The sequence below is a fragment of the Diceros bicornis genome, chromosome 32, assembly GCF_020826845.1.
Source record: "Diceros bicornis minor isolate mBicDic1 chromosome 32, mDicBic1.mat.cur, whole genome shotgun sequence".
NCBI classification, from domain to species: domain Eukaryota; kingdom Metazoa; phylum Chordata; class Mammalia; order Perissodactyla; family Rhinocerotidae; genus Diceros; species Diceros bicornis.
Genome location: NC_080771.1, coordinates 32,147,714 through 32,166,788, shown reverse-complemented (window position 1 = coordinate 32,166,788; position 19,075 = coordinate 32,147,714). Strand labels below are relative to the sequence as shown.

The window sequence follows — 19,075 nt, the reverse complement described above, 5'->3', positions numbered from 1 at the left end:
GGGAAAGGCAAAGTTGTAAAAATATTAAATTTCTACAGGACTCTGCTTAAATATAGGAAAAATCTCTCCTTGATGTAAATAGGAGTCCACATTCTGACCCAAGGTATAATCACTTTCATAACAATGCAGTGAGCTATGTGGCACCAGAGTAATTTTCCTTGGCATATAACAGCTTAAAGCACACACGCCACTTGAAACTCCAACCTTATTCAGATCTACCCAGACTGCAACAGCAGACAATGTTAAATAATTTCACTAATCAGTTAATCAATCTCCCAACCTGACAGTAAATACAGGTTAGTAGTGCAAAGGAAAACCAGAAAATGGAAAGGGACTTATCATTGTTTTTTGGGTTTTTTTTAATCACCAAAACTGAAAACAGAAACAAAAGAACTTAGGAAGTTCTCAAGTTTGGAGAATAGACACACAGAAAAAAGCCTAAGTCAGCTTCAACTCAAGAAACAGGCATTTCTCCACCTGCTAGGTTGGAAAGTGCACCCATTTATTACCATCCAAATGAAATCTTTTCAGCAGGGTCAACAGGGCCTTTGTTTTGACATTTAATTCGCTGGACATGTATTTCCTGCGTTAGGATGCAAAATACCTCTCACATTGCTTTTTCATTAATTGCCTTCATTTTTCAAGCTTCCTGTTTGATTTATAGTCAATTAAAGACACTTTCAAAAGTCATGACTCAGGTATGTTAAGTACAAATATGATTAATGCACTCCATGGATGACCTGGCTGCTCCCCAAGGTTGATGTCAAGGTGGCATGACTGAGCAGTGTCTTGGTGAAGGGAACTCAGGGGGAGGGTGGAAAGCCAAGAGTGCAGGGTCATGGACAATCTGGCACTGGATCCATCCAAAACAAGGAAAAATAGATACTTTTTCTATATTTTTCTATATTACAGAGGAAGAATGAACTTGGCTATGAACAGGAAAAATATAACACAATGTAAGTTCTCTCTTTATCCAGGTTGATGAAAGTAGATGAGAAAATTAAGTGGCAAATTTCCTGATACGTCAACACCAACATCAACAAAAACTACAAGACACTGGACAAGAGAACTCTGGATAAGAGCCAGGACATAGGAATCCTGGATTCAAATCTTGTTGCCACCAGTTATGAGCGACACGACCTTGGATAAATTGCTTCACCTAGCCCAGAATTAGTATCCTGACCTGTGAAATGGGCACATGAGAGTATTTTTCCCCTAAGAGCTGTTGTAAGGCTCAAGGGGGCCCTGCACACTTAGAGAGTGCACAGTAAATGTCAGCTCTGAAGGCCACAGATGCCCCACTGATCAGCACTGGTGGTGCCTTCTAAGAACACCAACATCTGTTCCTAACATACGCACACTCGTTACATTTTCTGGAAGTGCTCTCTCTCTCATTTCTGTCAGCATAGGCATACAACCCTTCATGAGGAAATCACATAAGAGTCATCTCTACCTCTCCAGAAAAATGAACATATTGAAATTTCAGAAGAATATCAGAAAAGTCAGGCGTAAAAAGAATAACAACAACCTAATGCCTTAGATCGGTGATTTCCCACCAAAATAAGGTAAATAAGAACATTTGGTGCATTTTTTAACAAAGCCAAGTTGACTCAAATTAAAGGACTGCCTTCTCTTCTGTAATTAGTCCTTACTCCTGTTTTGTTTGTTTTTGTGGTGCCAAATCACCTTTTAAAAGAGAATTCTGGCCAAAGTAAATGGTAGTGTTCTCCCTCTATCTCATTTATTTGCTTGCTTTTTTCTTTTCTCATATCCAGACTTAGGAAAATGTTTAAAAATACACTCTCATCAGGGCCGGCCTGGTGGAGTAGTAATTGGGTTCACTGGCTCCGCTTCGGTGGCCCGGGGTCCGCGGGTTCTGATCCTGGGCGCGAATCTATATACCACAGCGTGGCAACGTCCCATGTACAAAATAGAGGAAGATTGGCATAGATGTTAGCTCAGGGACAATCTCCCTCAAGCAAAAAGGGGAAGATGGGTGACAGATATTAGCTCAGGGCCAATCTTCCTCACCAAAAAAAAAATACACTCTCATCAATCTAAGATTTTTTTTTAATTCTACTGGTCCATGAAGTTCAAATCCTAGAATAACTGCTTTAGATGTTTCTTCATCTCTTCAAATTTTTAGTGTCTGTGATTTGTCTTCTAAAAAGCTAGGTTTAGGGGCTGTTCCAGTGGTGTAGTGGTTGAGTTTGCACACTCGGCTTCAGCAGCCCGGGGTTTGCAGGTTTGAATCCCAGGTGCAGACCAATGCACCTTTCATCAAGCCATGCTGTGGTGGCATCCCACATACAAAATGGAGGGAGATGGGCACAGATGTTAGCTCAGGGCTAATCTTCCTCAGCAAAAAGAGGAGGATTGGCAAGAGATGTTAGTTCAGGGCCAGTCTTCCTCACCAAAAAAAAAAAAAAAAGCTAGGTTTAGATGGCCATTAAAGGAAATTGAACTCATCTAAGGTCTAAACAGCAATAACAATAGCAATAATGATAGTAATAATAATAGCAGCTTCCATTTATTCATAACAATGTTCTTAGCATTTTCCCATTAATTACTGCATCAACTCTAGAATTAAAGACTGCCATTATCCTTCTTAAAGAGATGAGATAATTCAAACTCAGAAGATTCAAATTGGGGCCCGGGGCTTAGTGGTTGGGTGTGCACTCCGCTGCTGGCGGCCCGCGTTTGGATCCCGGGCGCGCACTGACTCACCGCTTCTCCGGCCATGCTGAGGCCGCGTCCCACATACAGCAACTAGAAGGACGTGCAACTATGACATACAACTATCTACTGGGGCTTTGGGGAGAAAAAAGGAGGAAGATTGGCAATAGCTGTTAACTCAGAGCCGGTCTTCCTCAGCAAAAAGAGGAGGGTTAGCATGGATGTTAGCTCAGGGCTGATCTTCCTCACAAAAAAAATAAATAAATAAATAAATAAAAGAAGATTCCAATAACTCACTCACGGTCATACAGCTAATATGCGACTGTGCCATGTGTTTGAATCCTAGTCAATGTGAGTTCAAAACCATGTGATCTTAACCGAAATATTATAATCATGAGGAGGATGCAACTGGAGCCCATCCTTATTAGAGCCATGCAAAGGTGGGGTCCTTCCCCTGAGTGTTTCTGAGAGGGACCAGGTAGGAAGCTGAGACTGCTCAGCGGGAAGCATCCTCTGATAAGAAAAGCAGGAGGCAGCCACAGGTGCATGACCTTGCTCTCCCGCGTGAAGGACCAACTTTATCCTCTCTCCCACATAGGCCCAAGTTACTCTGAGACATCTGCCTCCTTTGTGGTCTATTTCTGTCTCTTTTAGGAGTCTCTTTTTGACTTGAGGCACATGGTCTTGTGAGGATCTGTGTAGAGACTGTGAATGTACACCAATATGCATGTGTTTCTCTGCATTTCCCAGCCTCTCTTGCAGTTGGCTTGGTTATGTGCTAGGTCTGGCTAATAAAATGTGAGCAGAAATGATACATGTCCCTTTTGAGCTAAGGTGGTTAAGCATCTGGGGTGCCCTCCCCACAGTACTTCTTGCCCTCTCGTCTGCCAGCTTGGTGACATAAGAGTGACTGGAAGGCACAAGATGGAAGGAGCAAGTTGGAAGTAGCGTAGGTCCTCAAGTCCCCATATGGAGGGCGGCCACCTGGAGGAGAGTGACCCAGGAGAGCAGCCCAATTTGCATCCACATGACCTGAATGAAAAATAAACTTTTATTGTGTTAGGTCACTGGGGTTGTTTGATACCAAGCCTATTCTGACTAATGCAGGTTTTTACTAAAAGTGTAATTACACAGAATGTATTTTAGGTGAACTCAGGTGTGGCAATTTCTCTCAGTGTATCTGTGCGTCTGTGTGTTCGTGTATACGTGGTCCAAGAGGAGTTATCCATGAAGGATGAGCAAGTGGGGAAGAAAAGTGCTGACCTGATAGTGGCTGACTGGCCAATAGGGTGTCCTTTCTGAACACTGGAGGTTAGAGATATCTGCCACTAATAGAGGCTGGAAGGTCAGGAGTATAGTTTCCAATAGCGAACTTGATCATCACAGATCCCTCTGTAATGCCAGGAAGGTCTGTCTGAGCTGATGGGGGCAGGGCAGAATATTCTGTTCTGTAATTTTGCAGAATACGAGATAGTTGGGGGCTTATCTCTTGGTCTTTTTCCATGTCAGCTGGATGGCTGGTTGGTTTTCCAGGCTGGATATTCATCTGGAGCCTGGGTGTCCACTGGGAGGCTGTAACCAGAGTGACTAGCCAATCTTGTGGTACCAAGATGGCGGCTACCAGAGTCACATGATTTTCATGTTTCAGGAGAAGCGACCACAGCAACCAATTTAACAGAATTCTGAGTGTTGGAGGCCTCTAAGGATCCCCTGCCATAAACCTCTCACAGATTCCTCCCTGCATCCAAACACCTTGAATGGATGTCTCCTGTCTGAGGTTCTGCATTCTAAGCTGCCCTCTCCTTTCTTCTCATACTTCTCACCAAATATGAGAATAACCACATCTTCCCAGCTCACCTTTCTAGACTGAAAGTTCGCCAAGTTATCATGAGTCAGGGGCTTCACATCACACCGTGAAAGACACAATGAAAGAGCCCCCCTGGTTATGTTAGAAGAAATAGTGAGATACCATGTTTTGATCCTAGAAGCTTGTTGAAAAATGGCCTTTTAAAGACAAAAGCAGGTCTAATTGGTGGAAAGGAGAGTAGAATAAAGAGTAATAAAGAGAAAATAAATGGCTTTAGTACTGAGGGAAAGATGTATCAGAGTGAATAGTGAATAAAATATTAGGGAAATAAAAGGAGTGGAGGTGACCATTAGTAACAGTTAAAAGTAGAAAAAGATAAGTCATTGCTAATTGAAGAGAAAGATGAAAAAGGATAAAAGGAAATATTACTGTCTGAACAAAGAGAGCAGGAAGCCATGGACGGAATAAACATTCGCTGTAACGTGCTAAAAGCTGAACAGAGAATTGGTTGAATATAAGTCTGAGGTATGAGCAGATATACTATGTCTGCCAGGCAAACAGACAGCACTTTCAAAGAACTTTATAGAATGGTGAAATATGTAGACATCAGCTGATTGATTATGCTGTGTTTATACCTTCTGCAAGACAAAATTCACAATGATTGGAAACCAAAATTCTTAAATATTGCAAAGACAAAGGAAAAATGGAAAGCACAAATGCTGTAAGTGGAGTCCAAGATAATGTTACTAACCTGGCTCCTTTTAACCTCTGTTATTACCTAGAACATCAGCTTACATTTACATGTCACTAAAATATCCTTAACCATTTCCTGGACCCTGGTCTGTGACCTCAAATATCTACATATTTTAAAACTTTCTGGTTCTGTTTGATTCTTTTTAGTTTTCATCCAGATGTTAGCCTCATGTCAATCTAGTCTCCATTCTGACAGCACCCACCACTCACGGGTTTCTTGGTTAATCACATTTTTCAGAGATAGAAAGGTCTTGTGTTGAACCATAAGAAAATGCATGAAAGAAACGGAGAATGAGAGAGGCAACAGGGAGAGAGAGGGAGGGTGAGAGAGAGAGAGACTTAAAATGTTAGTCGGTTGGGGGAAAAGTCCATTCAATATTTGGGGCTTTATATTTCCTCTTGCAAGTGGAATAGAGCAATACATTGCTACTACTTCTGAAAATCCAGATTTTCCCAAACAATATTCAACAGGCATTCTCAAGTCTGTGAAAACTTTCCTCATTTAGGCACAATTAACCATATTCGCAGGGTCTAAACTCATAACAACCTGTGTTCATTGCTTTGAGATGAAGTCAAATGTACCTAACCAGATCTGCTCTTTGTATATTTTACCCTAGTAATATATATGGACCTACAGTTTCACTGAGAGAGGGCTAGCCAGATTTTGCTGATCCAACAATTTACACACAAATTCACATATAAAATTTTAAATATCCTCAATTCCCATATCACTGAATTTTCCTGAATGTGCTATCATTGATAGTCGACTCAGTTGCATTTAGCATTTACTAGCTTACACAGAACCAACAACCATAACCCACTTAATTACTTAGGGGATTAAAAAAACACACAGACACACACAAAACTGTGATATTGGAGTGTACAGTATGGTCTAGTTTAAATTAAAGAGATCCCCCAAAGTATGATTGTTTCCAGCTTCTCAGTGGTGAATTAAAAGCTGTTTGGTGTCATGAAGATTACAGAAGCAATCACATTTATGAGCCTGCTTTGCATACCAACTCTATTAATTTCCATACTCAGGGTGGCTTCACATTTCCACACATGTTAATATAGCTGCCATTTGGGATAATCGCTTAGGAAAAAAAGAGAAAAAGAAGAGAGAGAAAGAAGAAGAGAGGAGAGCCAGAAATATGGTTCTCTTAAACCAAGTTCCATTTGAAGTATATTGATTCTGATAATAGAAGAATCAAAAGACAAATGAGGGTTCCTGATGGCCTGACCCAGGAGTCACACTGAGGGATCAAGTTAACATGAAATCGCATATTGGAATTCACTTATTGTGCCAGTCCTGCAGGTTGTCACTACAGACTCTAATTATTGAAATGATTTCATTGGCATAATTGCATCAAGATGTGCATGGCCTTCACCTCGGAGAGCTCCAGCGATGCTCAACATTGCATCTTCATTATCGCATTCCTTTCAACCCTTAAACTGTTTTCTAGCCTCACAGAGCAATCCAATCAAGCAGGCTGGTTTTTCTTCTCCCCTTTTTCTTTACACATGCCAGCCACATAGCACAGGAATTAAGGAATGTGGTTAGCCTGGAAGGCAAACCCTGAGACCGTAAGGGCAAATGTACAATTATCTTCCCTAAAGGGACCTTAGAGCATCTGACCAAACTAAACCATTGTTTTCCTGTCTTTCATTCCCAAATGTTAAAGAATGGTGCTCAAGAGCCTAGAATTAAATAGTTATTTTTCTACAATCAATTTTAAATTCTACTGTGCTAAAAGTACCCTTGTTATGCATTTAACAATGCATACCATGCCCTCATAAAGATAAAATAATAAATATTGGTATTAAGAATAGGAAGAGATTATAACCACAGATCTGAGGGGAGCATATTTAAGGAAATCAATTGGAATTTGGGAGGATTTGAGTTTAATTCACAGAGTAGCCAGTAGAGATTTTAAATCTTTCTGAAGACCATCTTATTAGCCTTAAGCATAAGAGTTTTGAATTCCTATGCCTAAAAATAACCAGAAGCCAACATCCTGCTGTCACCATTATTTTGGTCTAATGCTATGTATGCAAAATCCAGGTAGACCAGCAATCCACAGGAAGGCAATGGTTTTGCTCTCAGGGATCTGCTCAGGGGAAATGGATTTCATTTCCTTTGCACAGAAAAGTTTGCACTCACATTGGATTCTGGCGGTCCCCTTTTCTGGGAGTAGTCAAAAAATTCTCATTGATGATAAAATACTAAAATGAGATACACATCACCTATTTACTTCTAAGCTGACAAGGCCTAATTCAAGGCCTTCCACTGTGGGTCAAGCAGTGGTATAAGAAAAATGGTCAGAGAATAGTTTAAGGACTGAGACACATCCTGAGACACACTCTTAGCCATTGGTGAATTCAAATATGAGAATAGGCCAAAAACATCGTCAAGTGACGCTGCTTACAGTTTAGAATCGCCTGGTCCTTGATGAATTCAGCTGGCTGATCGATATGGAACAATTTCTGCTGAAATCCAGGAGTGCAGTCCAAATCTTCTGCAGATGTTAGCAGCAGCACCTGAGAAAACCGAAGCCATCAATATTTTAACAGCGGCTTGTGTGTTTGCCCTGCTAACTTTTACCAAATCTGTGACTTTTAGAAATGAGCTGAGGTTTTCATTTCATTTCCCAAATGAAGAGGTAAGTTGATACTTCTCCTGGGGCTGCCAACAATTCGTTTTGGCAATGAGATTTGGAAAACGTGCAAATGGGAACAGCTGCTGCGGTTTCCATTAAGTTGCACGAAAAGAAATAACTTCCTCAGATTTTTACACCTGCTAAGAATCTCACCATGATTTCCATGTGTGAAATTTCATTACAGAAACTGTCAGTTTCATAGGATGCCTGAGTAAAATGAACTTAACTTTCATAGATGCAAAGCAGCATTGTCATCTGTGAAGAGGAGGAAAACAGAACTATTCCATTGGAAGATACTTCTAAAAGGAATCTAGAGCCACTAGACCTTCACAGTCCAATATGGCGGCCATGAGTCACACGTGGGTACTGAGTACTTAAAATGTAGCTGGGTTGAAATTGTCAGTATAATATACATGTTGAATTTTGAAGACTAAACAGCAAAAAGAAAAATTAAGTAAAATATCTAATAATTTTTATATGTATTACATGTTGAAATGATAATTTTTTTTTAAATTTTTTTGGTGAGGAAGATTAGCCCTGAGCTAACATCTGTTGCCAATCCTCCTCTTTTTGCTGAGGAAGATTGGCACTGGGCTAACATCCGTGCCCATCTTCCTCTACTCTATATGTGGGACGCTGCCACAGCATGGCTTGATGAGCAGTGCATAGGTCCACACTCAGGAACTGAACCTGTGAACCCCAGGCCGCAGAAGCAGAGTGGGCGAACTTAACCGCTATGCCACTGGGCCAGCCCTGAAATGATAATATTTTATAGATTGGACTAAGTAGATATGTTAATAAAATTAATTTCACCGCTTTTTTTGATTTTTGTAAGTTTGGCTACTAGAAAATTTCAAATTTGTAATTGCTTCCAAAGGCTCAGCTTTGTCTTTGCAAATCCTTTTAGGAAGATTTGCAAATTTAGGAGTCAAAAATTTAGGTTAGATGTTTTGTAACATAAAAGTATGTGACAACACTCCTGGACAAAGGGTCATTTAGTAAAGTAAGAAATAGTTGTAGGTTTAGTAGGCAAAGACTCTAAGCTCTGTAAAGATGAGAATTACCTCTCTTGCCCTACATTTTATACCAAGCACTTACTACATATACTGGCACAGAGAAGATGCTCCATAGTATGCAAAATACGACTGCTAACATTTTTCAGCCTTTAGCATATGGCAAGCACTGTGCTAAGTTCGTTACATGCCTCATCTTCTTTAAGCTCCACAACAGCCCTACGATGTACTTAGTGTATTATGGGATACATTTTATAGACAAGGGGCCTGACGTTCTAGAGAGGCTAAAACACTTGCCCAAGATCATACGGTTAGGATGAGTGGAGCCAGGATTTGAATGCGGGTTTAAGCGTTCTCTGATTTGGTACACTATCAGAGCTGTGCCCATACCTCTCAGGCCTTCCATGTCTTGGGGCAGGACTTTGCATTTTTTTGCTTGAGATATTTCTCTGAAACCATGGAAGGCTGCTTTATCTGAGGGTGGTGTCAGCAGACAGTGTTTGGAAATTCACATCCCCAGGAGCAGCCCTTAACCATAACTGACGAGAATTAGTGCACAAACACCCCAGCTCCCTCACCCCTCAGGTGAGATATCTTGAGGGAAAGTGTTCTGTCTCCCAGTTTCCAGTCGAACGAGCTTCAATTGCCCACGGTGGTCTCTGGCTTGATAACACAGATTCTATTAGCTGCCTTCTCTTCTGTGGCTCATTTCCTCATTCCCTGTTGGTATTTTTCTGATACCACCCTCCAAATAAAACTACTTGTACTCAAATCTTTGACTCAATGTCTGCTTCTTGGGAAACCAAACTTTGATACCAGAATACAAACTCTTAACCACCGCACACAGGCTGTTGAAGGAATTCATTATCACCCCCACCAGCGAACTCAAAGGAGTGTACAAAAAGTTGGAAGCTCTGGAACCGGGGCTTCTCTCTAAATACCAGCCCTCTGAAATGTGCTGAACCCCAAGGAATGAGAGCGAGAACCAATCTCCAGAGGTTCACGGTATGGCCAGCCTGAGAAACATCAGAGAAATTGAAATGGGAGAGTCACCACCCTGACCAACATCATGTCTCAAAATCAAAGGGGGAAGGATGCTGTCATCCCTTATCGGAGCAGTTCCACTTGTAAAACTTTCCCTTGCCTTGAGAGCAGGCTCCGGTTACACAGCTTCTGAGGCAATCATAATGCTGACACCCCAAGTGTTACACACACAGAATGCAGATTCAGGACTCAGAAAAATTTGCTGGCAACTTTGCAAGCAGAAAATCTATAACTGGCCAACATTAATTCATTTTAACAGCAAACGGTTAAAGGTTGCCTCCAGGCACCCTGTGCCTGCAATTATACGTTAACCTTCTGATCAGCTAATTCTGCCCTCAAATCCCAGATCAGTAAACGAGTAATCCCAAAGGAACTAAAGGAGATGACATTTCTCCAGGGATCCTGAGCGTAAGAATCCAGAACTGATTGAGAATTCAGGTGAATTGAGTCCCCTGTTCTTGTCTCCCTATGGCTCAGTCTCTGCCCTGAGTCCTTCGCAGGCTATATTCAGGATTCCTCTGGAATCATAAAGGAAAAATAAACCTTTTCAGACTGCTGACCCTCAGGGAGGGTGGGAGTGATGGGAGGACTCCCAGAGGCTCAGCTTTGTTTTGGCAAATTCTTGGGTCATCCCATCCCCCCAAGTTCAGGTTAAATGCTGTATAATATAAACGCATGCACTGGTCTCCAGGGCAAGCTGTGATAGCGAGGTAAGAACTAGTCAAATAATTCATTCACTCACTCCTCCTTGCATTAATTTATTCACTTATTCCCAAATACTTATTAAGCTCCTGGGATTCAGCTAGCACTCTGCTAGGCGTTGTCCTGGAGCTCATAGAGAAGCACAACAGCACAGTATTTAAAAGCACAAACTCCAGAGTCATTTTTCTTGGTTCAAATCTTGGCTCTGTCCTTTACTGACTGTGTGATTTGGCATTTTTCATGGTTACTCTGTGTCTCAGTTTTATCGTCAAGAAAAATATGGAAAATAAGATATGCATTGAGAGGCGCTGTGTGGATTCAATGGGATGATGCATAGAAAGCAACTAGAAGAGTGCTGCGCTGGATAGGTCGTCAGTAAGTGTTAACTGTTAATGTAGACTAGAAAAGGTGAGAGGCATTAACAAATAATCATTTAATTAATTGATTAACTAAAATTAAATTTTAACTTGAAAGGAAATTATAGGTCTCTCTGGGAGCATGTAAAAGCTGGGGACAGGGAGTCTAACTTCATCTAGGGGGTCAAGGAAGGCAAATTCACAGAAGGGACGTTTCTGCTTCGATCTCAAAAATGTGTCAGAATTAGCCGAGAGGAATAGAGACTTGTCTTTTTAACCAACACTCTTTGTTTTCATGTACAGTCCTTTGTGCCTGGCTGGGTTTCATGTAACACATCTCCGAAATTACCAAACTGCATTTAAGAAAAAATGCAGACTAATTTAGGGCTTCCTAAAAGCTGAATGGGCAGTGGGAGTAGAATATTCTAGTTACTGCTATAGCTCCTTGACTTTTTAGCAGAATTTAAATGGTATCTGTGCATGAACTTGTCCTGGATACCCACTCTTCAATTTCAATATCACTGAATTTGGTGGTGGGATATGAAGAATCATTCTTCATTGGTTTAAAAATGAGTACATGGACATGACTCCAAAACTAGGAAAGCCCCTTCTTCAACATCATCAGATGTCACTCTTATAAATATACTATCTGGACATACTTTTCCCCAAACCCTCTTTAATATTTCCAGAATATATGTTATGAGCAACATTCCAAATTTATCTTTAATGCCATAGCAATAACAGCCATCCTGTATGGTTCTTTTGTTCATTTACGCATTAGCTTGCACCTCATAAACAATAGGCAACCAATACACCTTTGAAAGCTCAGCAATGATCAAATTTTATGATCACCAAAGGATTTCTATTACTTGAAAATTACAATCAGCCTGCTTATGAAAGCAGATTCATGTTCAGACAGACTATAAGCACAGGACAGAGCCACATTTGTTTTGTATGAATCCTAGTTTACCAGCCACCATTTACCAGCTGTAACCTTGGCTAAGTAGCCTTCTGTGTCTCAGTTTCCTTGGATGGAAAATGGGAATAATAATAGTATCTTATGTTAATTATTGCAAAGAGCCTTACGTAGTACCAGACACACAGTAATTGTTCAATAAATGTCTGTTATTATTGTTACTTCTATATATTACATTTAACCAATATACATGACTCACTGATATTCCCCAGGGTAGACAATGATAAATATCACCAAAATATTGCTTTTGTTACTGCTATAAAACTGTTCAGTGGCTAGACTGTGCTCAGAAATATTCGAAGGGAAACGGCAGGGTCAGGTAGAAGATCAGGGAGGAATGTGCATCTTGGGATCAGCTGCACAATGAGAACATCAGCGCCTGTTCCGGGCTGAGTATGTGCTGCTTTGGAGGACACCAAACATCCCTTAAAATGGCAGCCCAGAGCTCTGTTGACTACATAAGAGCCACCGCCCTCAACTTCCTCGTGGATGGCAAATCCTCACATCACGCTCTTTGTACCTGCTTCTCTTTTAGCTTCTATTTCTTTGCTGCTGTTCAGAGCTTTCTCTTTTAAAAAGAAAGGGTTTATGTTTATCCTGACAGATACTGATTCAAGAACATAGGCAACTTTGGGATTTGCTTCCAGAAAAATTATTTTTTCTGTCCCAGACTGCACGTTGCCAGCTGGCAGCATATAGGATGGTCGTGGCCAGCAGATGTGGTTAGTTTAGCCAGAGCATCTGTCATAAAAGTTAAATTACCATGTTATATAGAGTGCACCCCTCCGAGCTGTCCTTGTCTGCACCACTCGCTATGTTATTGGTCCCACTTAGTTGACTCAACGACACACTTGTCTGGTCCTCTAGGCATTTGAGTTTGCAACCCCTGCTTTAGACTTTGGAAATACCGTCTTCAAGCAAAGAACTCTCCTTGTTATGAGTCTCTAGTTACTTGTCATAATAGTACCCATAGCTGTATGCTCCTGGCTCTCTTGCAGAAATTTTGGCCATGTGCCTAAGAAGGGTGGAAAGATTTTCACTTCTAGGCCTGGCCTCCAAAGTGCCCTCTCTTCCCCATCTATGAAAATAGAAAGGAAGGAATTCTGAGATGGTGAGTTCATCCAATAGAAGGAGCCCAGAAATCAGTCACTGCTTAGAGGACAAGTACTTGGGAGAGCTGGCCAACAAGGAAACTCCACATGACTGTGCAGTCCCCGAGACTGGGGGTTGTTTGTCACAGCAGCTCGCGTGGCTGACTATACACTAAACGTGGAAGGGACAAGGACAGAGGGTCTTCTACACCAAGCCGTCACAGATATGTCCCAGAGGCCTGGGAGAAATATCAGAACTGAAGAAAAGCTCAATACAACTGTATTTGAAGCAGCCATAAATAAAAAGGGAGACACTTCCTGCCACAAATAATTCTCTCAGCAGGCTGTGAACAACCTCAGATCTCATCCTCTCTTAAGCCAACTCCAAAACGGTATTTTTCCAAACGAACTCACTAGTGTCTCCTGGCCCCTTGTTATTTTCCTTTCACTGACTCACCCACTTTTTGCTATTAGCGTGGATGAACAGTTACTTTATCCTTGCCACAAAACACCTTTGCTTTACTCTTGTGCAAGTCGGTCTATTGGAAACAGTTTGGAGGGGCTTAGATTGGCAGGGAAGAAAGGCTACTATCTGTGACTTGCAGGATATAAAAATGTTACAGCAATGTATTTTGATTGATTCTTTATCCTGCCAGGGGCTAAAAGACCAGAGTCCTGGAAGCATTTATAAAGTCACACTGCCTGCAGGGAAAACATGGAGAAAAGAAGTACTTCAAAGATGTTCACGTGCACACCCACATGCACATACATGCACACACAAGCATACATGCACAGGCATGCACACATATACATGCATGCACGCACACACATACATGCACACATGCCCAGGCACATATTGATATCCTCACTGTGAGTATCAACTCATGTCACCCCCCCTCTCCCTCAGTCTGACCTTCTCAGAATGTTCCTGGTATTTTATGGCCCCAGGAACACAGACCGCCGGCCACCTTCTTGGCCATTAATGTAGCAGACAGAAACAATTTTGTGATTCTTGGGAAGAAAAAGGGGGAGAACAGTTCCAATTTGGTGAGTCCTGTTGTTGGCTTCATACACAATTCGAGACCACAATTCTAGACCTTATTTGTATTTGAATGCTACTCAGTATCTTTTCCTCAAATTATGAAAAAGGAAGCCACAGAATAGTGATCACCAAAGATGTCCTCAGCCTAACCCCCAGAACCTGTGAATATATTAGATTACACGGCAAAGGGACTATCCTGGGTTATCTAGATGTAATCACAATGATCCATGTAAATGCAAGAAAGAGTTGAAGAGTTGAAGAAAGAGATGCGACAATAAAAGCCAAGTCTTAGTGATGTGGTGTGAGATAGACTCAACCTGCCCTTGCTGACTTTGAAGGTGGAGGAAGGGGCCTCCAGCCAAGGAATGCAAGAGGCCTCTGAAAGCTGGAAAAGGCAAACCAGAACCTCCAGAAGGAATGCAGCCTTGCTGACACCTTGATTTTAGTCCAGTGAGACCCATTTTGGACTTCTGACCTTTAAAACCATACGATAATCCATTTGTGTTGTTTTGAGTTGCTAAGTGTGTGGAAATTTTTTACAGCAGCAATAGGAAACTCATACAGTCTACCATAGTGTTGGCCCCACGATCAACATTCAGAAAATATTGGTTCCCTTTACTTGGTTTTTCAAGATATAAATATAATTTGGGCAAACCAATGGAAAGGGAGAAACAGAGAAGGGAAAGAGGAAGGAGGGGTGGAGGGAAATTGAGGGAAGAGAGGTAAGACGAGCAAAGAGTCATGACTTTGGAACAAGGTCATCAGAAAGTCATGTTGTAGAAATAACTAAGTGCTCCATTCCTGAGCATAAATAGGCACAATCCCTTTTCTTTTGTCTTAACAATTGTCCCTTTCAAGTGATGAGGCATTTTGAGCTGCTGTTATGACAGAGTGGTTGGGTTTATTTTTTTCATTAATTCCCTTAGTGAAAATTTAAAATTTCTATTATCTGCCAGGCCCTAGGCGATATGCTGGAGATGGAGAAATGAACAAAGCCCTTGATAAGCTTATTATCTAGAAGGAAAGGCAGACACATAGGCAAATTGTAATATAATATAACATAATATGAAAGTTTCTATATATTGGGAATTAGGAAGTAGTGCAAAGAAAATATTCTTGATCTAGACTACCTGAGCTCAAATTCCGATTTTACCACTTACTTGGGTGTGGCCCTGGGCAAGTTACTAAACTTCTCTGTGCCTTAGTTTCCTCATTTGTATAATAGAGCCAATTAATTGTTGCTACCATCATTGGTTGTGAGGTTCAATGAGTTAACATAAATCAAAATGTTTAAGACAGGAACTGGCTGGTAACGGGTGCTACATGCTAAAAATTGTTATTATTATTTATATTAATATAGAGGAGTATGTATAGAGTGTTACAGAAATACGGAAGAAGGAACAACACACACTTCAGAAGAGAATAGGAACTGGAACCATGTCACAATAAGGCCGTATTGGAAAGATGACTGACAGTTTTCAAGTGGCAAAGTATAAGAAGGAACGTTTCATGCAGGGGTTTGGTAAATGCAAACACCAAGGCATGCTAGTTGAAGAAACAGGGAACAATTTGGCAGGGATAACAAGTTCTGGGTTGTTTTCAAGATTATTTGAAAGTGTTTTGTCATCTCAAAATAGGATTGAACTGACCGGGCATGTCCTCCTTGAGACTGGCTAAAACAGAGCCAAAAAAATCCACTCGATGAAATAACAATTTTTGTCTAAATAAAATTAACTCTTTCCTATTAAGATTCCAGGATTAATGAACTAGAATCAGTTGGTAAATTTTAAAAGAAAAATAGAGTTTTGTAAAACTTTAGTTAATGCAATTAGGAAGACTTGCCTTGCTGGTCCTTTGTAGAAACTAGAGGCTGCACCTGCCCTAGAGTGCGTGGTATTTATGAAATATTAGTAATTAAATTAGTGGTGCCAAATGCCAGATTAGACCTGCTTCCCTTAAGTCAAGCAAAGGAGTCCCTATATGAGATACTCTTGGGTAAGCTTTGGCAGCCCCAGGAAGTTCAATTGAGCAAATATTAAATACCTACTGTCTGCCAGGCACTGAAAGACTTGTCTGCTCTACACATAAAACCCTAAATCCATGGAGATATCAGATAGGAAATTTACTAAATGAATAGGTCTGAGATTTGAGGATTCAGCCTAATACACGATAGATTCCCGAGTCCATCACCTCAGCCAACCTCCCATCTCAGCCACTGCTTTGTGAAGAATTCCCTAAGAGCTCAGACTTGCCTTGCAGAGGAATCTTTTCACACTCTGTTCTGGGCCTTGCTGCTAAACTGCAGAAGCTTGGTTAATGTGAGGTCAAGCAGAGTTGGGAAATGCTGAGGAGTTAATGCCCCAGAGACAGCACACAATGCTGCCCTCCGTACTGGGAAATGGCAGCTAGTTAAATGCCCCAACTGCCTTCTGCCAGTGGACTCCTCTGGGAGGCATTCCGTGTGCCACTCAGAGGTCCCAGTGGGTTGAGCCCTGGCTGTCCACAGCAGTGACCTCAATGACACCTCATTACATTGGCTCTCTCCCTCCTTGCCCGCCTCACCCTCTTGCCCCTCACTCCTGCTTCCTGAGTCACCTCCCAAAGAAAACTACCTGTATCTAGTCCTTTGTCACAGGCGCTGATTCAGGGGAACCCAAAATAAGACATGCCCTGTGTATTAGTTTAATTTTGTTGCTGTATCAAATTACCAAAATTTTGGTAGCTTAAAAAATATTTTATTATATTACAGTTCTGGGAATCAAATGTTTCCAATGGGTCCACAGGGCTGTGTTCCTTCAGCAGGCTTCAGAGGAGAATCTGTTTCTTTTGCTTTCCAGCTTTCGTTGGCCATCTGCATCCTTTAGCTCCCAGCCTCCTTCCTCCATCTTTGAAGCCAGCAGCATAGCATCTTCTTTAGGCCATCTCATCTCCTTTTCTCTGCCTCTCTTCTTCCATCATCATATCTCCTTCTGTCTCTAACTGACTCCTCCTGTGGCCCTTTTGTAAGGACCACTGTGATTACATCAGGCTCATTGCGTAATCGAGGCAATAATCACACGTTTTGGGAATTAGGACATGGACATGTTCAGAGGACCATTATTCAGCCTACTACAACCCATAAGTGGCTTATATAAGGAGAAGGAAAAGTTTTATAAGTACAGTTTCAGTCTAAAATGTCCAAGAGGTGTGGAAACAATCTAGTGTTCCTCAATGGATGAATGGGTAAAGAAGATACACATAACATGGAATATTATTCAGCCATGAGAAAGAAGGAAATCCTGTCATTTGTGACAAAATGGATAGACCTTGAGGGCATTATGCCAAGTGAAATAAGCATAGACAAATACTACATGGTATCACTTATACGTGGAATCTTAAAAAAAAAAAAAAAGAAAGTCAAACTCATAGAAAGAGAGAGTAGAAAAGTGGTTGCCAGGGGCTAGGGGGTGGGAGAAACAGGGAGAGGTTGGTAAAAGGGTATACCCTTTCAGCTATAAGGTGAATAAGCTCTGAGGATCTAATGTAAAGCACAGTGACTCGGGTTGGTAATATTGTGTTGAATGGTTGAGATTTGCTGGGAGGGTGGAACTCAGATGTTCTCCCCCCAGAAAATAAAAATAAAGGAAGGGATAGATATGTGAGGTGACGGATGTGTTAAAATTAACTAGATAACTAGATTGGGGGAATCTTTTCACAATGTGTACGTTTGCCAGGTCACCATGATGTGCACTTTAAAAATCTTACAATTTTGTTTTTCAATTATACCTCAACAAAGCTGAAATAAAAATCAAACAAACAAACAAATAAAAACCCCAGAATGTCCAACAGGGAGTCATTCTAGAATCACCCATATTCCTAGCAATGTTTACCTGTGAAATCAGGAAAATCTAAACGAAGACCCCACTGATGGTCAATAGCTACATTTCCAGGCCTGATGTTGTGTCAACTTAACAACTAGACTATGACCTTTTCTTGCTTAGAAATAATTATCAGAGCCTGCCTGGCCTTGCTGTGAAGTGGAACATTTTATTCTAACCGTGCAACTCTCCACACTTTCTTCTCCGCCAGACATGAGACAAGATGTCAGATTTGTCATCACACCGGAAGGTTTTTATTAATTATCTTTCATAGGCAAAGTCCTTTCTGTAATTTATTTTTTCACACCAGGAAAATTCTTCTATTGAACTAAGTGTCTGTCTTGTTAAATTGTTTTTTCTGCTACAGGTTGTCGCTTTGAAAAGTTCCAGAAGAAAAGAAATAAATACATCATAACTCGGTGTTGAAGTCAAGGAACTGATTGTGTCAAGCAGAATACCACATATCCTCCCGCAGGATCAAGGGTAACACGCATCTTTTATTTAAAACCCAACTGCCTAATGTACAGTTAAGATAAAAATTTCTCCAAATGCTCACTTGCCTAAATCAGAAGGAATTGCAGTGACTGCTCTTTACATGCCAGTTAATCATATTCAGAAGGACTCATTCATTGATGTAAGTAACATTTATTGAGGGCCTACTATGTGTCAGTGCCAAGAAACACAAAACTTAGTAAGACAAGGCCCCTTCAGGAACATAGAGCACAATAGGAAAGACTGTTATATAAGTACCTACTTTTAAAACAAAGTTAAAAGTGTAAGAACGGAGTAAGTAATCTAGTAGAAATAGCAAAAGGAGAACACAATTAACTCAATGTTGAGAGGTGAGTAAACTCACTAGAGAAACTACTGTCCTAGACACAACAGTTTAGTTGATTTTGCTTGTGTGCCCTTGTATTTCAAACGTAAGAAGATGCACAGTGGGAAGGACTATGAATAACGGTAATCCTTGAACTCCCACTTCAGCACTGCTCCGAGTTATTACTCAGGACTCAGAAGTCTCAAGACTGAGCTACCCTGATGATGAAAATTTCCTCAAGTCTTTGATTATAATTTTTTTTTTAAAGTAAGAATTCTTAAGAA

General features: G+C 41.0%; 1 protein-coding gene across 1 annotated transcript in view; it reads right to left on the bottom strand.

Annotated features, from left to right (window-relative positions):
- Nucleotides 1-19,075, bottom strand: part of CDH13 (cadherin 13) — a 1,007,607-nt gene that overhangs the window by 783,261 nt on the left and 205,271 nt on the right. Inside the window, exon 2 of the mRNA XM_058528362.1 lies at nt 7,663-7,774. Coding sequence (XP_058384345.1) covers nt 7,663-7,774 — 112 coding nt within the window. The remainder of the gene's footprint in view (nt 1-7,662; nt 7,775-19,075) is intronic.